At 40.3% G+C, this 16500-nt stretch overlaps 6 protein-coding genes across 6 annotated transcripts; 2 read left to right on the top strand and 4 right to left on the bottom strand.

Annotated features, from left to right (window-relative positions):
- Positions 1 to 1825: 1825 nt before the first annotated feature.
- MELLADRAFT_84393 (uncharacterized protein) lies at positions 1826 to 3966 on the bottom strand (the record flags this gene model as incomplete). The annotated part of the gene is made up of 9 exons (XM_007407738.1): positions 1826 to 1891; positions 1986 to 2425; positions 2497 to 2570; positions 2653 to 2734; positions 2819 to 2903; positions 2968 to 3101; positions 3174 to 3253; positions 3375 to 3490; positions 3586 to 3966. 9 exons carry the CDS (start codon positions 3964 to 3966, stop codon positions 1826 to 1828), a joined length of 1458 nt encoding a protein of 485 aa, XP_007407800.1.
- A 1379-nt stretch (positions 3967 to 5345) lies between these two features.
- Positions 5346 to 8108, bottom strand: MELLADRAFT_77268 (uncharacterized protein; the record flags this gene model as incomplete). Its single annotated transcript, XM_007407737.1, has 10 exons — positions 5346 to 5558; positions 5694 to 5854; positions 5933 to 6007; positions 6070 to 6143; positions 6239 to 6466; positions 6539 to 6701; positions 6870 to 7016; positions 7165 to 7369; positions 7455 to 7711; positions 7812 to 8108. 9 exons carry the CDS (start codon positions 8074 to 8076, stop codon positions 5694 to 5696), a joined length of 1575 nt encoding a protein of 524 aa, XP_007407799.1.
- Positions 8109 to 8366: 258 nt separating this feature from the next.
- On the top strand, positions 8367 to 10200 carry MELLADRAFT_42750 (uncharacterized protein; the record flags this gene model as incomplete). The annotated part of the gene is made up of 5 exons (XM_007407820.1): positions 8367 to 8778; positions 8850 to 9345; positions 9447 to 9720; positions 9782 to 10054; positions 10153 to 10200. Coding segments are annotated over 5 exons (1428 nt in total), but the record flags the coding sequence as incomplete, so codon positions are not given.
- Positions 10201 to 10611: 411 nt separating this feature from the next.
- On the bottom strand, positions 10612 to 11830 carry MELLADRAFT_84390 (uncharacterized protein; the record flags this gene model as incomplete). Its single annotated transcript, XM_007407736.1, has 2 exons — positions 10612 to 11100; positions 11177 to 11830. The coding sequence occupies 2 exons, from the start codon at positions 11828 to 11830 to the stop codon at positions 10612 to 10614; spliced, it is 1143 nt and encodes a 380-aa protein (XP_007407798.1).
- A 280-nt stretch (positions 11831 to 12110) lies between these two features.
- MELLADRAFT_84389 (uncharacterized protein) lies at positions 12111 to 13308 on the top strand (the record flags this gene model as incomplete). The annotated part of the gene is made up of 7 exons (XM_007407821.1): positions 12111 to 12128; positions 12204 to 12215; positions 12312 to 12398; positions 12486 to 12565; positions 12648 to 12681; positions 12774 to 13055; positions 13159 to 13308. 7 exons carry the CDS (start codon positions 12111 to 12113, stop codon positions 13306 to 13308), a joined length of 663 nt encoding a protein of 220 aa, XP_007407883.1.
- Positions 13309 to 14447: 1139 nt separating this feature from the next.
- On the bottom strand, positions 14448 to 15867 carry MELLADRAFT_84388 (uncharacterized protein; the record flags this gene model as incomplete). Its single annotated transcript, XM_007407735.1, has 4 exons — positions 14448 to 14597; positions 14690 to 15211; positions 15274 to 15741; positions 15820 to 15867. The coding sequence occupies 4 exons, from the start codon at positions 15865 to 15867 to the stop codon at positions 14448 to 14450; spliced, it is 1188 nt and encodes a 395-aa protein (XP_007407797.1).
- Between the last annotated feature and the right edge of the window lie 633 nt (positions 15868 to 16500).

Here is a 16500-nt window from a genome sequence, read left to right as displayed (position 1 = left end):
AGTGGTAGGAGTCACTGAGGATGGGAGTTGTGGACGCTTTCATGGATGCTTCCTGTCATCCCAACTCAACAAAGTGACCCCTCCGCCTCCGGGGGACGTCTCTGCGGTTGGTGGGGCTGGTGTTAAGTAGCCTCTCATGCGGTAGTTGTTCGTTAGTCATGTTTGCGCAGCTGCGTCATAGCCGTAGGGACGTCTGAAACTGAACTCGAAGAGACTAATTTGCAGAGGTTGAAATCTTTTTCGTTCTTTGCTGAAGTGGTTGCACTGGCAGGCCAGGAAGTGATGGTTCATTGACTCGACCTGCTCCTAGCAATGTGAATGTGGGCTGCACATTCTCGAGTGCAGTTCGCCTAGCTGCGATGATCAGATAAGTAACTCAAGGCTTTACTTCAGCTTGCCACGTTTGAAAGACGAGCCGCTGGGCTTCCGGAAACCGATCCACTGGTTGATATTGATAAGGGATGAGTCGGACAGAGCTCTTTGATTATCATTGGTCTGTTAGCTCGCTCGAAGAGCCGTTCGTCGTGGCTCAACTCTAGCTAAAATAATTGAGGCTACGACATACTTCCCGAAGCCCTAAGCTCAGGAGGCACTCTAAGCAATGGTCAAGAAATTCAGATTTGATAGGCTGATTGTGAGTACCAAAACTGCTTTCAATAGCTGATAGCAGTTCAATCGCCTCGACAAGATTTCTTGCTATGAGAGTCAGGAATACTTATAGTTATACAATTTGATCAGCTCCTTAACCTTTGTTGCAAACCTTTCAAACGTCATCGATTTTTTACTTCACGTAGTCATGATTCTTCAAATCTGTAGCATACTTCAAGTACATCAATTGAATTCCTCCTCGCATTTTTCTTCAAATCTAGTGTTTATTGTGATCTCGAAGTCAGAGGGTTTAGTTCAGCAACAATCAAGTGTACATCTATGCTGCCTCAAGCTTCCTACAGCAGCACTACTTCATATGTACACTAGGTATAGGATTTGATCTCCTTCACTCACTTGAGTTTGCAAAGATATCATGTTTCAGTTATTCTGACACAGTTTGGTGCCGGCACCACGTACATGACCTTGAAAATCGACGACGCCTCCAAGTATAACACGCCTCTGTCAAGACATGAGGAAACGAATTCCACATCTTGTGCCATCTCCATTTCCATAGTGTGTCTTGATTTGATTCTAAGAATACCGCCAATGGAATACTTTGTATCGGAACCCCTCTACATTCACGGATATCAACAGATGTCTGAAATAAAGGTGGCACAGGTGATACCCAGGTTCATTGAGGTGAAGCTCAATGTACTCAAAAAGAAAATCAACAGGTATAATTCTATTGCAAGTTCACAATTAGGATCTCCCAGAGCACAATTTCGCAGAAACAAAATTAAGAAAGAATTTGAATATGATCCTAAGATGATCCTATGTACAACTGAGAAAGAAATCTTCGTAGTTTCAAAGATTTGTAAAAAGATCTAATCTATGCACCTATCTTATAAAGATGTTCATGGAGAAAAAACGATCGGGAGAATGGTATAGATGAAGCTTACAATAAATAAACATGATACCTTTTACATAGGTTAGTTGACTTCAAACTCTGGTAAGCAGATTGATTTCTCTTAACGTTATGATGACCGTATGAGGCGGCTAAGAATATAGAAAGAGAGATAGAAAAGAACGTTTTGATTGGGTTTGCAAATAGTAGAATAGATAATTAACGATCACAAGATAGAAAGAAGTATTTCAAAACAACCTCTTCAAAGGATCGACTAGGATGATTTATTAGATAAATTCTTGCCTTGTGGCTCAAAACATCATTCATACTCTCTCATTTCTTGGCTCTTCTACGTTTAGGTTTGCAAACCTTTTTCCGTCCATTATCCCCGGCGCTTGACTATGGTGAAGGAAGACGAAGACCTCTTCAGTGTGAGTGAGTATAGTGATTCGACCTCAGTTCAACGCATTGAAAATCGAGATGGGTTACTTACAGACTGGCCACCCTTGTCTTTGTCTGACTTTCCTTTTCCATCTTTCTTATGGTCATCATTCCCGGTTCCGTTGCCATTGCCGTTTCCATTGCCATTGCCGCTGCCATTGCCGCTACCATTGCCGCTTCCATTGCCGCTGCCGTTGCCGCTGCCGTTGCCGCTACCATTGCCGCTGCCGTTGCCGCTGCCGCTGCCGTTGCCGCTGCCGTTGCCGCTGCCGTTGCCGCTGCCGTTGCCGCTTCCATTGCCGCTTCCATTGCCGCTGCCATTGCCGCTGCCATTGCCGCTGCCATTGCCGCTGCCATTCCCGCTTCCATTGCCGCTGCCGTTGCCGCTGCCATTTCCAGGACCTTTCACATCTTCATTTGTATGGCCATTTCCATTTCCATTTCCATTTCCATTTCCGTTACCATTTCCGTTACCGTTACCATTACCATTACCTATTATATACGAGATCCGATGTCAGTTTTCTTTACTTAATTCAAGACAGATATTTTAAGATTCTAATTACCATTGTTTGGGTTAGGAGATCCATTATTGTTGTTAGAGTTTCCATCGTTTCCATTTCCTACAACGATATAGATTCTAAGAGCGTTCGGTTTCACATCCACAAAGATCGTCATCAGTGTATGCAAAAATAAACGCAAAATCGAATTTAACAGCTTACATATCTTCAATTGAGCCACGACCAGCCACCGGAACTACAACGGGTTGGTGGTTCATGGCTGAGGTGATGGTTGCGAGACGGTCTGTTGAAGTCAAAGAGCAGAACACATCATATCATCAATCAAGACGAATTTACAAAGAAATGCAATGTAATTGATATTACTTACATTTTCCGTCGGGTAATCCTTGGGGGATGGTAGTAGTGAGGATCCCGTTGTTTGCAGTATCTGAGATTCCTTTGAAAAAGACAACCTTGAAGAAACAACTTCATAAGCGACTATCTTTAACACCGGACAGGTAGGATCATCTTACATACCTTTGAGGTATCAGGGGCGTCATCATCTTCGCTCATCTGTTGGCAAGTCACATGAAGATGTCCTTTGATTAAACCTGCCGAGTTCAATTGTTGTGGTGCGCCGAAATAAGTGTTTGAAGGTGACGTAAAAAAGCCTGATGAGAGATGATGTATTAGGAAAGTTTTGAAAATGTGAGTTCAACTTGGCTCAGAATTTAAAGGCTTACCAGTCTCGAGATTTTTGACTGAAATCTTAATCTCAATCGGCTGATTAGCTTGTATTTTCTGTGTAGAAGTAGGACTCTTTCTAGATTAAGAAAAGCCGAAAAAAATAATCTCAGTGTCTGAACGAGTTTCGTACATTCCACGTTGTAGTATTTTTTTCTATTCTAAATAGAGAGAAAACATAGTGAATAGTAGACACGAACATTTTCACAGATGGCATGTTTTGCTTGCTAGGGATGCTACCGATCGGAGTGGGATTGCATGATCCTTGCTCGACTTGTTTTCCGTCCGTAATGGTCTGTCCAACGCAGAAATTGATCTGTACCCATCAAAAAGCAATATCATTATTATCATGTCACGCTCTAAAACACTAAATATGATCATTTGAGCCACATCGAAAGAAATGAGACGTACAAAATTGTTGGTAGATGTTAAACTGGGAGCAAAATGATCTGGATTTGATTGATCTGTGATTCCGTTGGACTTGGGGTTGTTCTGGATGACCGATGGGTCTAAACACGTCGAAGTTTTGGGATCTGAACTCTTGCCAGCATTTTGATTACCGCCATTACCACCATTACCGCCATTACCGCCTTGACCGTTGTTGTTGTTGTTATTATTATTGTTATTGCTCAAGTTGACGCCATTGTTAAAGTTATTGTTTGGACCTTTCTTGTTCCCGTTGTTACCGCCGGCACCTCCAATATTGAACGAGTTGCCGAATGATCCGCCGTTCTGCGCAGCGGCCCTCCAGACAAACAGAGCAAAGAAGAAAAATCGAGAAGTGATGAGCATGTTGATTTTCGTCAGAAAGTTTTTGTTGGTTATTCCCTCCAATGGCCTGCGAGTTAGTATAAAAGACTATCGATCTCGAAAAAACGAGGGCCTGCTCTGAAGAAAAATCAAAAATCAAAGATAGATGAAAGAAGAACAAGAAATCAAATCCAATTTGTAGAAAGAAGGTCCGAAGCAAAGAAGCAGTATTATCGAAGTTGATCCAGCAGAAAAGTAAATAGAATTGTGAAAGATGAAGATGAGATGAAAAGGAAAAGGAAAAGGAAGGAGTTAGAGGAAGGGGAGGTTTAATCAAACGAGACCATAAAACAGACAGACAGCTAGGCCTAAGAAATTGGGCTTCCGGTCCTAGAGAAACTCTGTAGACAAGCAAGTCACGAAATGTTCAGCCGCTAGTTGAGCCAGGAAAGATGCAGAAGTTGCTGATGAACAACAGCTATGCGTTGTCAACTCAGCTATATGCCTCATGTCCGAAGGCCGTCCTCATCCCCATCACGCCTTAGCTTCATTTGCTTGACAACAAGTAGAAAAGGATACCTTTGTCAAGTTTGATATCACATCAGGTGAGCAACGAATTATCGGGAGGTGGCTTGAGTTTCTAGGTGAGCATCAATTCTAAGTGCTGTCCCAAGCACAAATGACTCATCCATCGGATATCTGTATATCGTTTCTAGTCGATCGTCGTGCCGAAAGAACTCATGAGAACAAAGAGATTTGGTAAAGCACCGGTGTGGTAAGCAAATAACAGTCATATCGTGCCCCGGTTTTAACATAACAAGTGATGTCCGAGGCACGAGTTTGCCTCGCGAGGGTGAGTCTTGAGGGACTTCACGGTTTGGAAATTTGCCCTCAGCTTTCGCTATGTTGTGAGATGCACATCTGTATACAAACTTGAGAAAGAAAGAGATCACCATGATTGTATCTGTGGTTCTGGTTGCTGAGGATCTCATCAGTTGCGTCGCGATGCTATCGCGCCGTAACTCAGAGCGAAAGTTTCAGAAACTCAACAATGGCTGTGACTTGCCCACGCACATCTGCACCTACTCATAATGAAAGGAGTGCCTTGAGACGGGCAAACAGAGATCGCTTTGATTGCTACTCATGTTGGAAGGCACGAACCAAATAAAAGTCACGATGACATATGCAAAATATCCGCAAATGTACACTGCGGACAACCTTTGTCCTAGGATGAGTTGAACCTGCCGATTTTCCCAGACGACTGAAAACCAATGCAAATTTCAAAACATCAGGGTTTGAGTCAGCTGCCTCTTGACCTTTATCGCCACTTAGAGTTTCATCCGGCACAGCTCGTGATTAATTTCGGTGGCTGTGTGCTTTTGTGCAAAAGATATCAAGATAGAGTAGGCATTCTTGCATATGGCAACAGCTCAATTTCATATTTGCACAGCATGATCAGTTACTGTTAGGTCGTGATGATACAAGGGATGATCCTGCCAATGAAGATTGAGCGCTGGAATAATTTAAACAATCAATCACCTCGATGCTCAACGATCAAGGAGCCTCATGAGATGTCTACCCTCAATGTACATCACAAAGATCCAAAGTACAACAAATGTGGACCATGACTCTAACTACCCGTCAGATTGATTTCCCAAGTCAGATACGTGAATAGTTTTAAGCTCAATTCCCTATCATACTCAAGAACACGAGACGCATGAATCAAGACAAGATCGAGGAATGAAAAGATTAGAAATCATACTACTAACCTATTTCTCAAGTATAGCCTCCTTAGGTACCCCAACCTTCTCGATGAGATACTTTCGTATGATATTTCTTTGATCACCTTGACAGTGAAGTACTACAGCCGCACCTTCTTTCAATAAGGTTTTAGGTAATTGAAGTGACGGTGAGGTCGTAGCAGGAAGTACTTGGAGATGAGGAAGGAAAATGACCATCAGCCAGAAGAACGTGCTATTCCTCTATCTCTCTCTGAAAAATCACTTACTACTTGTGCTGACAGCGCACATAGTCCTGAGCTGTTTTGCTAGTCGTACAGGATCGATCTCATATAGTTCCAAGCCTATCATGAGAGCACGAGGTCAGTACTGACTACATCAAAGTAGAGAAAATCTGGAATCATACCTGCAATTTTAGTAGCATACTTGTTAGAACCGCCTCTCTTGAGAGACATGTCGATCATAGGCACAGGTCCTTTCCTATTAACCGTAGTTCAACATCAGTCGCAAGGCAATCAAAGAAAAAGAAGTCAGCAGCTTGATAATTGCTGGTAGTATCGATAGAATATACTTGCTTCTCTACGATGACTTCTGATCCTTTGCTCATCCTCCACCAATGGTCCAGAGCATCTATCAAACCGGAGAATAGCTTCTCTCGCGTACAAGGATCGGAAGGCTTATCAGACCCAATGGCTTCTGCTAGAATAGGATCCGCAACAATCAACCGCTGGGCTGATCCTTTCAACGTGGGTGACGTATTCAAGGCGACCCGGATAGTTTGCCGATCATGGAGCCCTTGAGGACTGTTTCAAACATGGTCAACACCTATCACTATGAGATGGAAATTTTATCGGATGGTGGAGACAGCAGCTCACTCAAGATTTAAACACTCGAAAAGGCGTTTTTGAGCAGGGTTTGCCGCCTTGAAGACTTGACTGATGACAATTGATGTTACGGGTGCAGTCTCTGATAATACAATCACTCCTGGAGACTTTGAGCCGGCTCCTGCTTGTCTTGCGGCTTGTTTTTCTGCATCAGCTATTGTACGATATTTGGAAACGGTGTCCAGACTGCGATCCCGCGTATGTAGGCCAGAGAGGTGAGTTCCCAGTCATAGGAACGCAAAGCATAGATGAATGAAAAGTAAAGGAGCCCACGAATCATGCTTGAGGTTTAAGCTACAGACCATTAGCTCGCCTCCCTTACGTTCTTCTTTGACGACTAAAAACTCTTTCTTTTGCATCGCCTTGAGCCACTTGTGTAAAGTTTTGAATGAAGAATCTTTAACGCCCACGTTTTTGGGACAGTCATGCGGACGTAAGGGTAAGATGTGATTCGAGTAAAATGCAGAGGCTGGCATAGGTAACGTGCAAGGCGGTTCATTCACCATACAGAGTCGGAGTGCATTTTGAAGAACAACATCCACTTCTGCAGCATTGATAGGTGAAGGTCAGAGAACGGATCACAATCGATGCGCGAAAGACGAATCGGATGAGCGCACCATCGGGAGGAAGCTTGAGATCCGGCGATTTCTGTGGGACGACTTTGGGTTCAAGTTCGAGGGACTGGACTTCGTTACAAAGATCTGCCTTTGAAGGATCTTCAGGTATCGTTTCGTCTGTTACGTCCGGACTGGTATCAAGTTTTAATTCTGAAGGCGGACGTTTCGAACCACTCTGCCACAAAAAGTCGTCTTTCGCATGAATCTAGGGAGGACATACAAATCAAATCTCGAAAGTAAGTGTAGTTCTTTGTAGCAGTCTTGGATAGGGAACACGCGCAGGCACTCACAGTGACAACTGCTTTCCCAGTGGCCAAGCTGGCCAGTTCGTCCCCAGAGATCTCCAAATAGCCCACCGCCCAAGGAGCTCCGCTATCAAAGTCTGATATAGTTACAAGAGTACGGGAAGCAAGCCCCTTGAGAGTTTGCTTAGTCGACTGAGACACCCCGGGGATCATAAGGTCTGCGCCACCCGTGAGTTTCTCCAGGACAGCCTGATTGGTAGGAAGGATCGGAAGCAAGCTTGGAAACTTCAAAATTGTGTATACTAGATATATACATAACCCGACCGGAAATTTCGGAACATAGCGGTCAATAAATTCCTTTACGAAAAGTTGAGATGTTTCGAGTATATCAAATTGCCTCACGTGAAGGGACCAAGATTCCTTCGCCCTTATCCAACTTAAGCCATAAAGGCTCTCCTTCTAAATCTGTGTATAACAATAAAGGATTCTTGAGATGAGTAGATACTCTAGCCATCCGCAAACCTTCTGGCATAAGTTGCTGAAGAAGTTGTTTATGAGCGGGTAAAAGATTGGTAAAGAACGTAGAGATGGCTTCATTGATGAGTTTCCTTCTTGCAGATGAGGAAATAGGTGCAGCAGGTTTAGTTTGATGAGGTCGTTTGAACATTTTTTTCGTTCGATTGGAAAGAACGTTTCTGAAGAAAGAAAAAGACGAGAAAGATGAATTGATCGAATGGACAAGTTGAAGAAATTATGTGTTTCGATAGAGTTCTGTGAGCTTCGGTATGGGTTTACACCATACCGGCTGTGTATGTAGCCAATTTCAGATATCGGAAAAAGAAAATTTGAAGAACCAGCTCTGCAACTTCAACGATTTCAACCATTAAAATGACCAACCCACTCAGCTCATCAAGCAAGGATGAAGTCAATCAAAATGCTCAAGGAAGTAGTTCTACTCCAGAAAAACCAACCCGAAGACGGTTTGTCGGCAAATCAGGTCCAGCTCAGAATTCCGGCTCAAATCAAAAACCAATGATCACACGTGCTCATCAAATCCCGATTTCAATATCAGAAGATCCAATATTAAATTTAGCGATATCTGAACTATTACCCAAAAATTACAATTTTGAAGTTCTTAAAACGATTTCTCAAGTCATTCGTCATAAAATTAAAGTCTTAGGATTACAAATGCCTGAAGGTTTACTTCAATGGTCTTTAGTACTTTCTGATCTGTTTCGAAAGTTTTGTCCTGATTGTGAAGATGTAGTGGTAATGGGAGATGTAACTTATGGTGCTTGTTGTGTTGATGATTATACGGCTAAAAGTTTAGGATGTGAGATGTTGGTACATTATGGTCATTCTTGTCTAAGTAGGTCTCTTTTACATACTCTCTTATTGAAACATAGCATCTTGTTCTGATGCTTGGTTTATATTTTCAAGTTCCTGTTGATCAGACCTCAATTAAGACTTTATACGTCTTTGTGGAGATTGGTATCGATAGAAGTCACCTTCTAGACACTGTCCGAGCCAATTTTCCTATACACCTTCCTCCAACCTCTTCACTTCATGCTGAATGCTCAACTCCAACAAGGCAAGGTCATACTCAAATTGAAATCGCTCTGGAAGAGGACCCGGACGAACCATCAACAACACTCACGAAAGTCGTTCATTTGGCCGTTGTCGGGACAGTTCAATTTGTAGCTGCTGTTCAAGGGTTGAAAACAGATTTGGAACAGCTATCACCATCACCCCAGCTCTCAGAGCGGCTGAAAATCACTGAAGGTCCTGACTCTCACGAGATTCATCGCGGAAGATCGTCATCCATTCAGACTCCGATCGAGTTCCGGGTCACAGTTCCTCAAGTAAAACCTCTTAGCCCTGGTGAGATTCTAGGATGCACAGCGCCCAAGCTGAACTCGGATGTTGATGCAATACTGTGTGGATACCACGTTCTTGTTCCTTCGAAGAGTCTCCTCGCTATTAGTCCTACCTAACTGAGCTGACGAGTCATCTGGCCATTGAATTTATCAAATTTAGGTATGTGGGTGATGGAAGATTTCATCTGGAGTCCATCATGATTGCAAATCCTACCATTCCGGCTTATCGATACGACCCTTATGAAAAACGGATCACTGAAGAAGGATATGATCATCGACAGATGCGTCAAATCCGAGGAAAATCGATTCAAAAGGCTATGTCGAGTTTGAAGGAACTTGAAGATCAAGCTGGATCCGGGAAGACTGATGATTCGAAAACTTGGGCCATCGTCATCGGTACTCTTGGACGTCAAGGTAGTCTAAGTGTCGTCAATGTGAGTAAGACTTAACTTGATCAATTCCACGAGTGCTAATCTTGGTTCAATTGCATTTCAGTCCATTTCAACCGGTTTACGAACCAGAACTGGTAATCACCATCAAGTTCCAGTGCCTATACTCATATCAGAACTATCACCACAAAAATTAAGTTTATTCAAAGATCACATTGGAATCTTTGTTCAAACTTCTTGTCCTCGTCTTAGCATTGATTGGGGTGAATCGTTTGAGGTACCACTCTTGAGTCCTTACGAAGCTAAAGTAAGTTTAGGAGAAGCTAAAGGGTTTACTGGCATGGATGAAGATGGAGTGGGTCTTTTAGAAAACTATCCCGTAAGTTTAAACTCTTGTTGTGATTTTCTTGGATCTCTTGATGCGGAATGAAGTCTAACAAAGTTTTTGGAATGGAAATGAATCTCAACTACTCACAGATGGACTTTTATGCTGATGACTCACTGGGTGATTGGACACCAAGGCATGGAAAAGGTATTAAATCGACTCGAAGACCAAAAGCTGTATAAGTATACCTGTTCTTTTTTTTTTGAAAAAAATGGGGTCCTTCATGGTGTTTGATGAATTTGTACGATTTCTTAATCTATGTGAGTTCATGTGAATGTAATGAGGTTGAAAAAAATTCTACTGAGTCTCTCAAGATTCAAGTGAGAATAAAGATCTTAAAAATGGAAAAATAAGAAGTAAATCAAGGAACAGAGAATTTGACTATTACCCTTTCATTCTTGAATTGTTTGAATGTTTTCAACCTTTTATTCTTGAACAATATTTAACAAGGATTCAATTAGATTTTTGTAAAATTACAAATCTTTTTCTTCATATAATAATAATAATTTAAAACCATCAACCCAGATGTGAATGAAGTAATGATCAAACTTTTAAGGATGAAACCTTTTTAAACTTTTCACAATCTCACCACACCTCCAACATTCCCAATTCTGATTTAAATGTGAAGATCTATGTTTCAAAATCGAATTAATTAAACAAGAATAACAATAAAGACCATCACAACAATCCACAACATAAGGTACTTTCACTTGACATTCGACAGTTTGAATCAAATTTAATGAATTAGGTTGGAATGATTGATGAACTTGATGATTCGGATTGTTAAATGGGTTTTGATGAGTCGAATTAGAAATACAAATCGGACATGTTGTTTTGGGTAAAGATTGGTATGGTGTTTGTTTGGGTTTAGATACTTGGTTTGGGTTTGTGAGAGATGAAGTCGGTGTTGGGGTTGGGTTTGGGTTTGGTCGGAGAGATAGGTTGGATTTTAGGAATTTGGAAAGCTTGGATTGGATTTGAAGGATCCTTAGTTTGGTTCTTTTGAGATTTATAAATGGTAAGATGAAGATAATAAAGTCCTATTGATTGACCCAAATCCAAAGAAAAGTCAATAAGAATCATCGGATCAGTTCATGATAGGTTAAGATTACTTACTGTGATGGATTCCCAAACTAATTGACGATTTAAGTATTCAAAACTAAGAGTTTGATTCGAATTGATCGAATTAGAAGAAACCCATTGAATCTTAAGTAATCTTTCCATCAAAGATCTATATTGACCATTATATAAGAAGATTGAAAAATTAATGAATTTTGCACTTGAATCGATTTGATCTAAAAGATTATAAGTATCCCAAATGAATCTAAACCAATATTTTTTCCGAATTGAAGGATGAGTTGATGATGAAAATAATGAAGATAAGTTTGGTGTTGATGTATAATCTGACCATGAGGATGATAACATATAATCACGTAATCTTGAATTTAAATAAGAAGGTAAGATCTTTAAGATGATATAGATTGAAAGTTGATGTGAACCAAGGCTTTGATTTGTTGATTTGTATTGAGTATGATGATTGGATGATGATGGATTGAATTTCAAGTTTGAAAGTTTTGAACCGAAAGTCGTTTGATGGTGTTTAAGAGAAGTTGAAATCCAATAAAACTTTAAGAATGTAATGAATTCTAAATTGTATCGATCGAGTGAGATTGATTGAGTGATTTGATGAATTGATGGAATTAATGTTTCCCAAAGTTCCTGGTCTAGTAAACTTGAATGAATTTGATTGACTCGATTGAAGTTCATCATGAAGTGAAGTATCAGTATCACCAAAGAACTCTTACTGAGAAGTTAGAACCAAGAGCAAGGTCATGAAGAAGGAAGTGGTAAACAGCTGAGAATGAGATGCAAAGCTGAGATATCACAGATCTTTCAATCCAAATGTCACAGATTACAATCAGATTTCCTTTTACATATACACACTGTCACTTCCTTGTGCGTTGCTCGATTTCACAATTGACCAATCCAACTCAGAGTCACCAACCAGCTTCATTTCTCAACCAATCAACCAATCAAAACAAATCACACCATGTCAACTTGGGACTATGTAAGTCTCTTATAATCCAACAACAATTGTCATTCATTCAAACCTGATCAATTCATCTCTTCAACATTTCTTTAGATCATGAAATTTGTTGAGTCACAATTCATTTCAGATTCACATCATCAATCATCAATCTTTCTTGAATATTTACATTTCAATCTGTTAATTCCTTTGGGTTTCGAATAGGTCGTAGTAGGAGATTCAAATACTGGAAAATCTTCATTATTAGTACAACTTACTGATAAAAGATTCTTAACTCAATCTGATCCAACTGTTTGTAGTCATCTTTCAATTCTCTTCATCAATTCAAACATTCATATTTCTAATCGAAAGTTGATTCTTTTTTCTTTCTTTCGGTAGATTGGAGTGGAATTTGGTGCTTCTTTGATTTCTTTACCTAATGGAAAAACTATCAAAGTTCAAGTTTGGGATACAGCTGGGTATGAGATTTATAATCTTGATTTTAATCTTAATGTTAAACTAATATGAACTAATGAATTTATTTTATTTTATTTTTCAAAGTCAAGAAAGTTTTCGTTCAATCACTAGGTCATATGTACGTAGTCAAACTTTTCCAACTCTAATTCTTTAAACTAATCTCAAAATTTCGATTGATCTAATCCAACTCTTTCATATGATATTACATAGTATAGAGGTGCATCAGGTGCATTATTAGTGTTTGATACGACTTATCGTCCATCATTTCAACATTTAGAGAATTGGTTAAAAGATTTAAAATCATTTGGTGATCCTAATTTGGTGATCGTCTTAGTGGGAAACAAATCGGATTTAATCACTTCAAATTCTCAATCAGATTCATCATCAACTTCAACCCGTCAAGTTTCAGTAGAAGAAGCTCAACAATGGGCAATTGATCATGATTTACAATATATTGAAACGAGTGCTAAGACAGGTGAAAATGTAGAAGAAGTAAATTTTCTTAAATTTTCCACTCTTCACTACAGACTTCTTTTTAATCACATTAATTCATTCATTTTTCTTTTTTTGGTGTGGTTTTTTCTTCTTCTTGAAGGCATTTGCTTCTGTTGCAAAACAAATCCATCAATTAGGTTTCTTAGATCAATCTAAATCGAATCGAAACAACACAATTAATAAAGGTTCAAGTTTTCCAATCCATTCAACTTCTTCAACTTCTTCATTTAATTCATGTTGTTCAAAATAAACCATTCGTTTTTTTCTTTTTCAACCAAAAGCTTTCATTGACTATCACAGTATTTCCATTTTTTTTTCTCATTTTTTTTTTTTGGTCATCATAAAATTGTACAAGATTTCTGTATCATTAGAAAAAATTTCAATTCTTACACATACCTTTTTCTTGCTTCGATTTTTAAAGAGTTTTTTGATGAGGGAAAAAAAGACTTATATCTCACTTTTCATCTCGATTTCCTTCTCAATGTAATCTAATCGAATCCAATCTAATCCTACCTCATGCAAGCTCATTCCAGGTAACCACTCACCACCGACTCCAAGTCTCTCTTATGGTGCAACCAAACTGATCATCATTCACATCTTAATGACTTTGTAACTCACCACATAGCAATCTTATCTTTGAAGTAACAGTCTTGATGTTTGAAGCTGTCAAGGTTGCTATGTTGTTATGTACAAACTCATTGATTTGTGAATGATTATTGGTTCCGTTGGACAATGATGGCGCATCAGTGTTGTCTGTGAGTGATTTGATCACTGGGTTGAGGTTGGTTGTGAATTGATCAAGCTTGGGTAAGATTAGGTTGAGCAGGAAATAGGGATGGACAAGGATGGATGGGAAAGTGTGTCCCAGTTATAAGTTCATGGAAGTGGTTATGAATCTGTCTGAGAGCCAGAACCTCCTGTATCAGTTGCCGTTGCTGGGCCACCGTAGCTCTCAACTCGGTATCTTTTGTCCAAGGCTTCAAGTGCTCCTAGAGCAAATGACGGGTAGGCTGAAGCTTAGGGATGCTGAAGTGTTGGATCTATCATCCAAGGGGCTGGCCCTCTCAGGTGTCTCAGAAATTCGGTTTCTGAAGCATCTTCATCCTGCTCAGAGGCTTTCTAGCTTTCCAATCACATTGTATACCCGAACTCCGGATTGACGAAAGAGCAGCACATACAGGATGTCACCCCCTTCTCGCTCGCCCAAAGATTTTATTAAGGAATCTGAGACACATCTCTAAAAACAATGACACGAAGAACCAGTTAATCAAAATCACCCGAGATGAACAGTTCAAGTTTCTATCATAATATATGATTTCTTGCTTTCTTTTTCTTCAAAAAAAACATAGTAGATCAAATCGAAAACAAGCCAAGAAACTAATATTTTTTTCAAAGACCACGAGAAGATGATGAATTCTCTTTATTCGAGTTTGAGTCCTTTGCCTTTTCATCTGATGATGGCTTTGTCCGGGATAAAATGTCTTGATCAGTTCCTGTTGGATCTTCATTTTGTTGTTCAATCGCAGCCGCTGCACTTTGCTGTTCAGGTTCGTAGATTTTGAAATACCAGATCAAACTTCATTTGTCAGGATGGATTCACGGAAATGAAAGAGAAAGCAGATGTGACCAACATTTTCGAGTTTATTGTTCACCAATCCGTGTAATGCAATCACTGCTCGAATTAAACTTGAGAGATACATCACCAAGAGTTGATCGTTAGTAACAGTGGTCAAAGGTCTTGAGCGATCGAGAACTAGGCTTGTGAGATCCTTTGCTCCTGCTGCAATATCTGTCAGACTACTCATTGAGACGTCACCATCGAGAGATTTCTCAACAGGAGCAGATTGTGAGGTTGTGGTTGGGCTTAGATCAATATTAGGAAGTAGGTTGAAGATGTCTTGAAGGTTGTAGATGATCTGATGGTTTACAGGTAAGTCATTCTTGATCACGCCTTGCAGATAATCGCTGATCTCAGATAATCTAGCTTGGAGTCCTCGAAGCGAGTTGAGTCGATCGGTGACTCGAGTAGAGAGCGTGCCGGTAGAAAGGTCTTTGATATCCCTTAGAAGATGTTCGACACCGATTTCTTCTGATTCTTCTGCTTCGATCGACGAAGGAACATGCATAAATGTGTTTTGGGTAGCTGTGCCATCCTGTATTGATGAATTGTCAACGGTTTGAAAGAGTCAAATAGAGTTTTGTTCGAGTCACTTACATCTTTGATCTCTTCAATCGCGAAATAAGCATCTGTGACAGATCCCTTGGCGATCCCTCGATCAGGTCTCACATCCACTATCACCATCACCGGTCTAGGACAATATCGTTTGAAAACCTCATTGATCTCAAGATCAGTTGAACGAAGTTTAGGACCCGTATGATACCAACCAATGAGCTTCTCTTTAGCCGAAACCTTTTTAAACATATCACCCATCGATTCGACAAAGTTATGATCAAGGAACCAAGTGGTAGGATTTTTTGAACTCGGATTGGTTGTTGACGATGAGGATGAAGGGTCTGCTTTAGACTCTTCTTCATCGAATGGCACAGCGAAAGAGTTGGCGACGTTGAGAGATGTTCCAAGGTCTTGACCTAAGAGTACACCTACCACTCGCTTTCTTCCACCTTTGGCTACACGAGCTGCATGATCAGTTACAGAGAGGAGGACAAGAGGATGTATGATCACCTAAGGTTGTCAATTGAATGAGAATTAGCGAGTTGGATCGATGAAATCATGAATAGCAAAAAGATGAAATTAACTTACTTGAGTTGTACTCAAAGCCACCATTTCTTCGCTTGTAGCAGCTACCATTTTGAAGTATTAAGTGATTGATTTATTGGTTTGATTGATTGATTGAAAGTATAAAGTGAATTGATAAGATGGTGAAGTTCGTCAAGTTTATGGTGAGATTGTTGATCGATCGATTGGATGAGTTCATTTGATTTGGTGACCGTGTTGATGACGTCTGCGTTAGAAGATTTACACAGACCTGTCACACCCACATTCGTCTTGTGTATTTCACCTTTCACCTTTCCATAACCTCACTCAATCAAAGTTCATCAAGCTCAAGCCATATCCTACGAGTCCCATCTCAAGGCCATGTTATAGTTTGGGCTGCTTCTGGCATTTGATGGTACTGCCTAAATTTTAGAATAACGCAAATCAAGGATGACAAAAAAAAGCAGGGTCAAAGAAAGAATTGAAGAGAATTCCATCACAAAATGACAAGACAGGACAAAACTTCTTCAGGCCAACCTCAGGATGCCTCTGTTGCTGCCTTCTGTCATGATTTATTTTCGATCACTTCCAAAATTTTAGCCATGATCAACCTCAAAAAAAACAGAAAGACAAGGAGAAAATTTCTACAAGAGTGATTTGTGCGGGTCCTTTTGCGCCGCTGCGGCTGGGGAGTACCCGGAGGCATGCACCTATCTGCCAAGTCTT

The sequence above is a fragment of the Melampsora larici-populina genome (genome assembly GCF_000204055.1).
Source record: "Melampsora larici-populina 98AG31 unplaced genomic scaffold MELLAscaffold_10, whole genome shotgun sequence".
Lineage (NCBI taxonomy): Eukaryota > Fungi > Basidiomycota > Pucciniomycetes > Pucciniales > Melampsoraceae > Melampsora > Melampsora laricis-populina.
The sequence above is the reverse complement of the archived record's forward strand: the minus strand, read 5'-3'. Positions and strand labels throughout refer to the sequence as shown.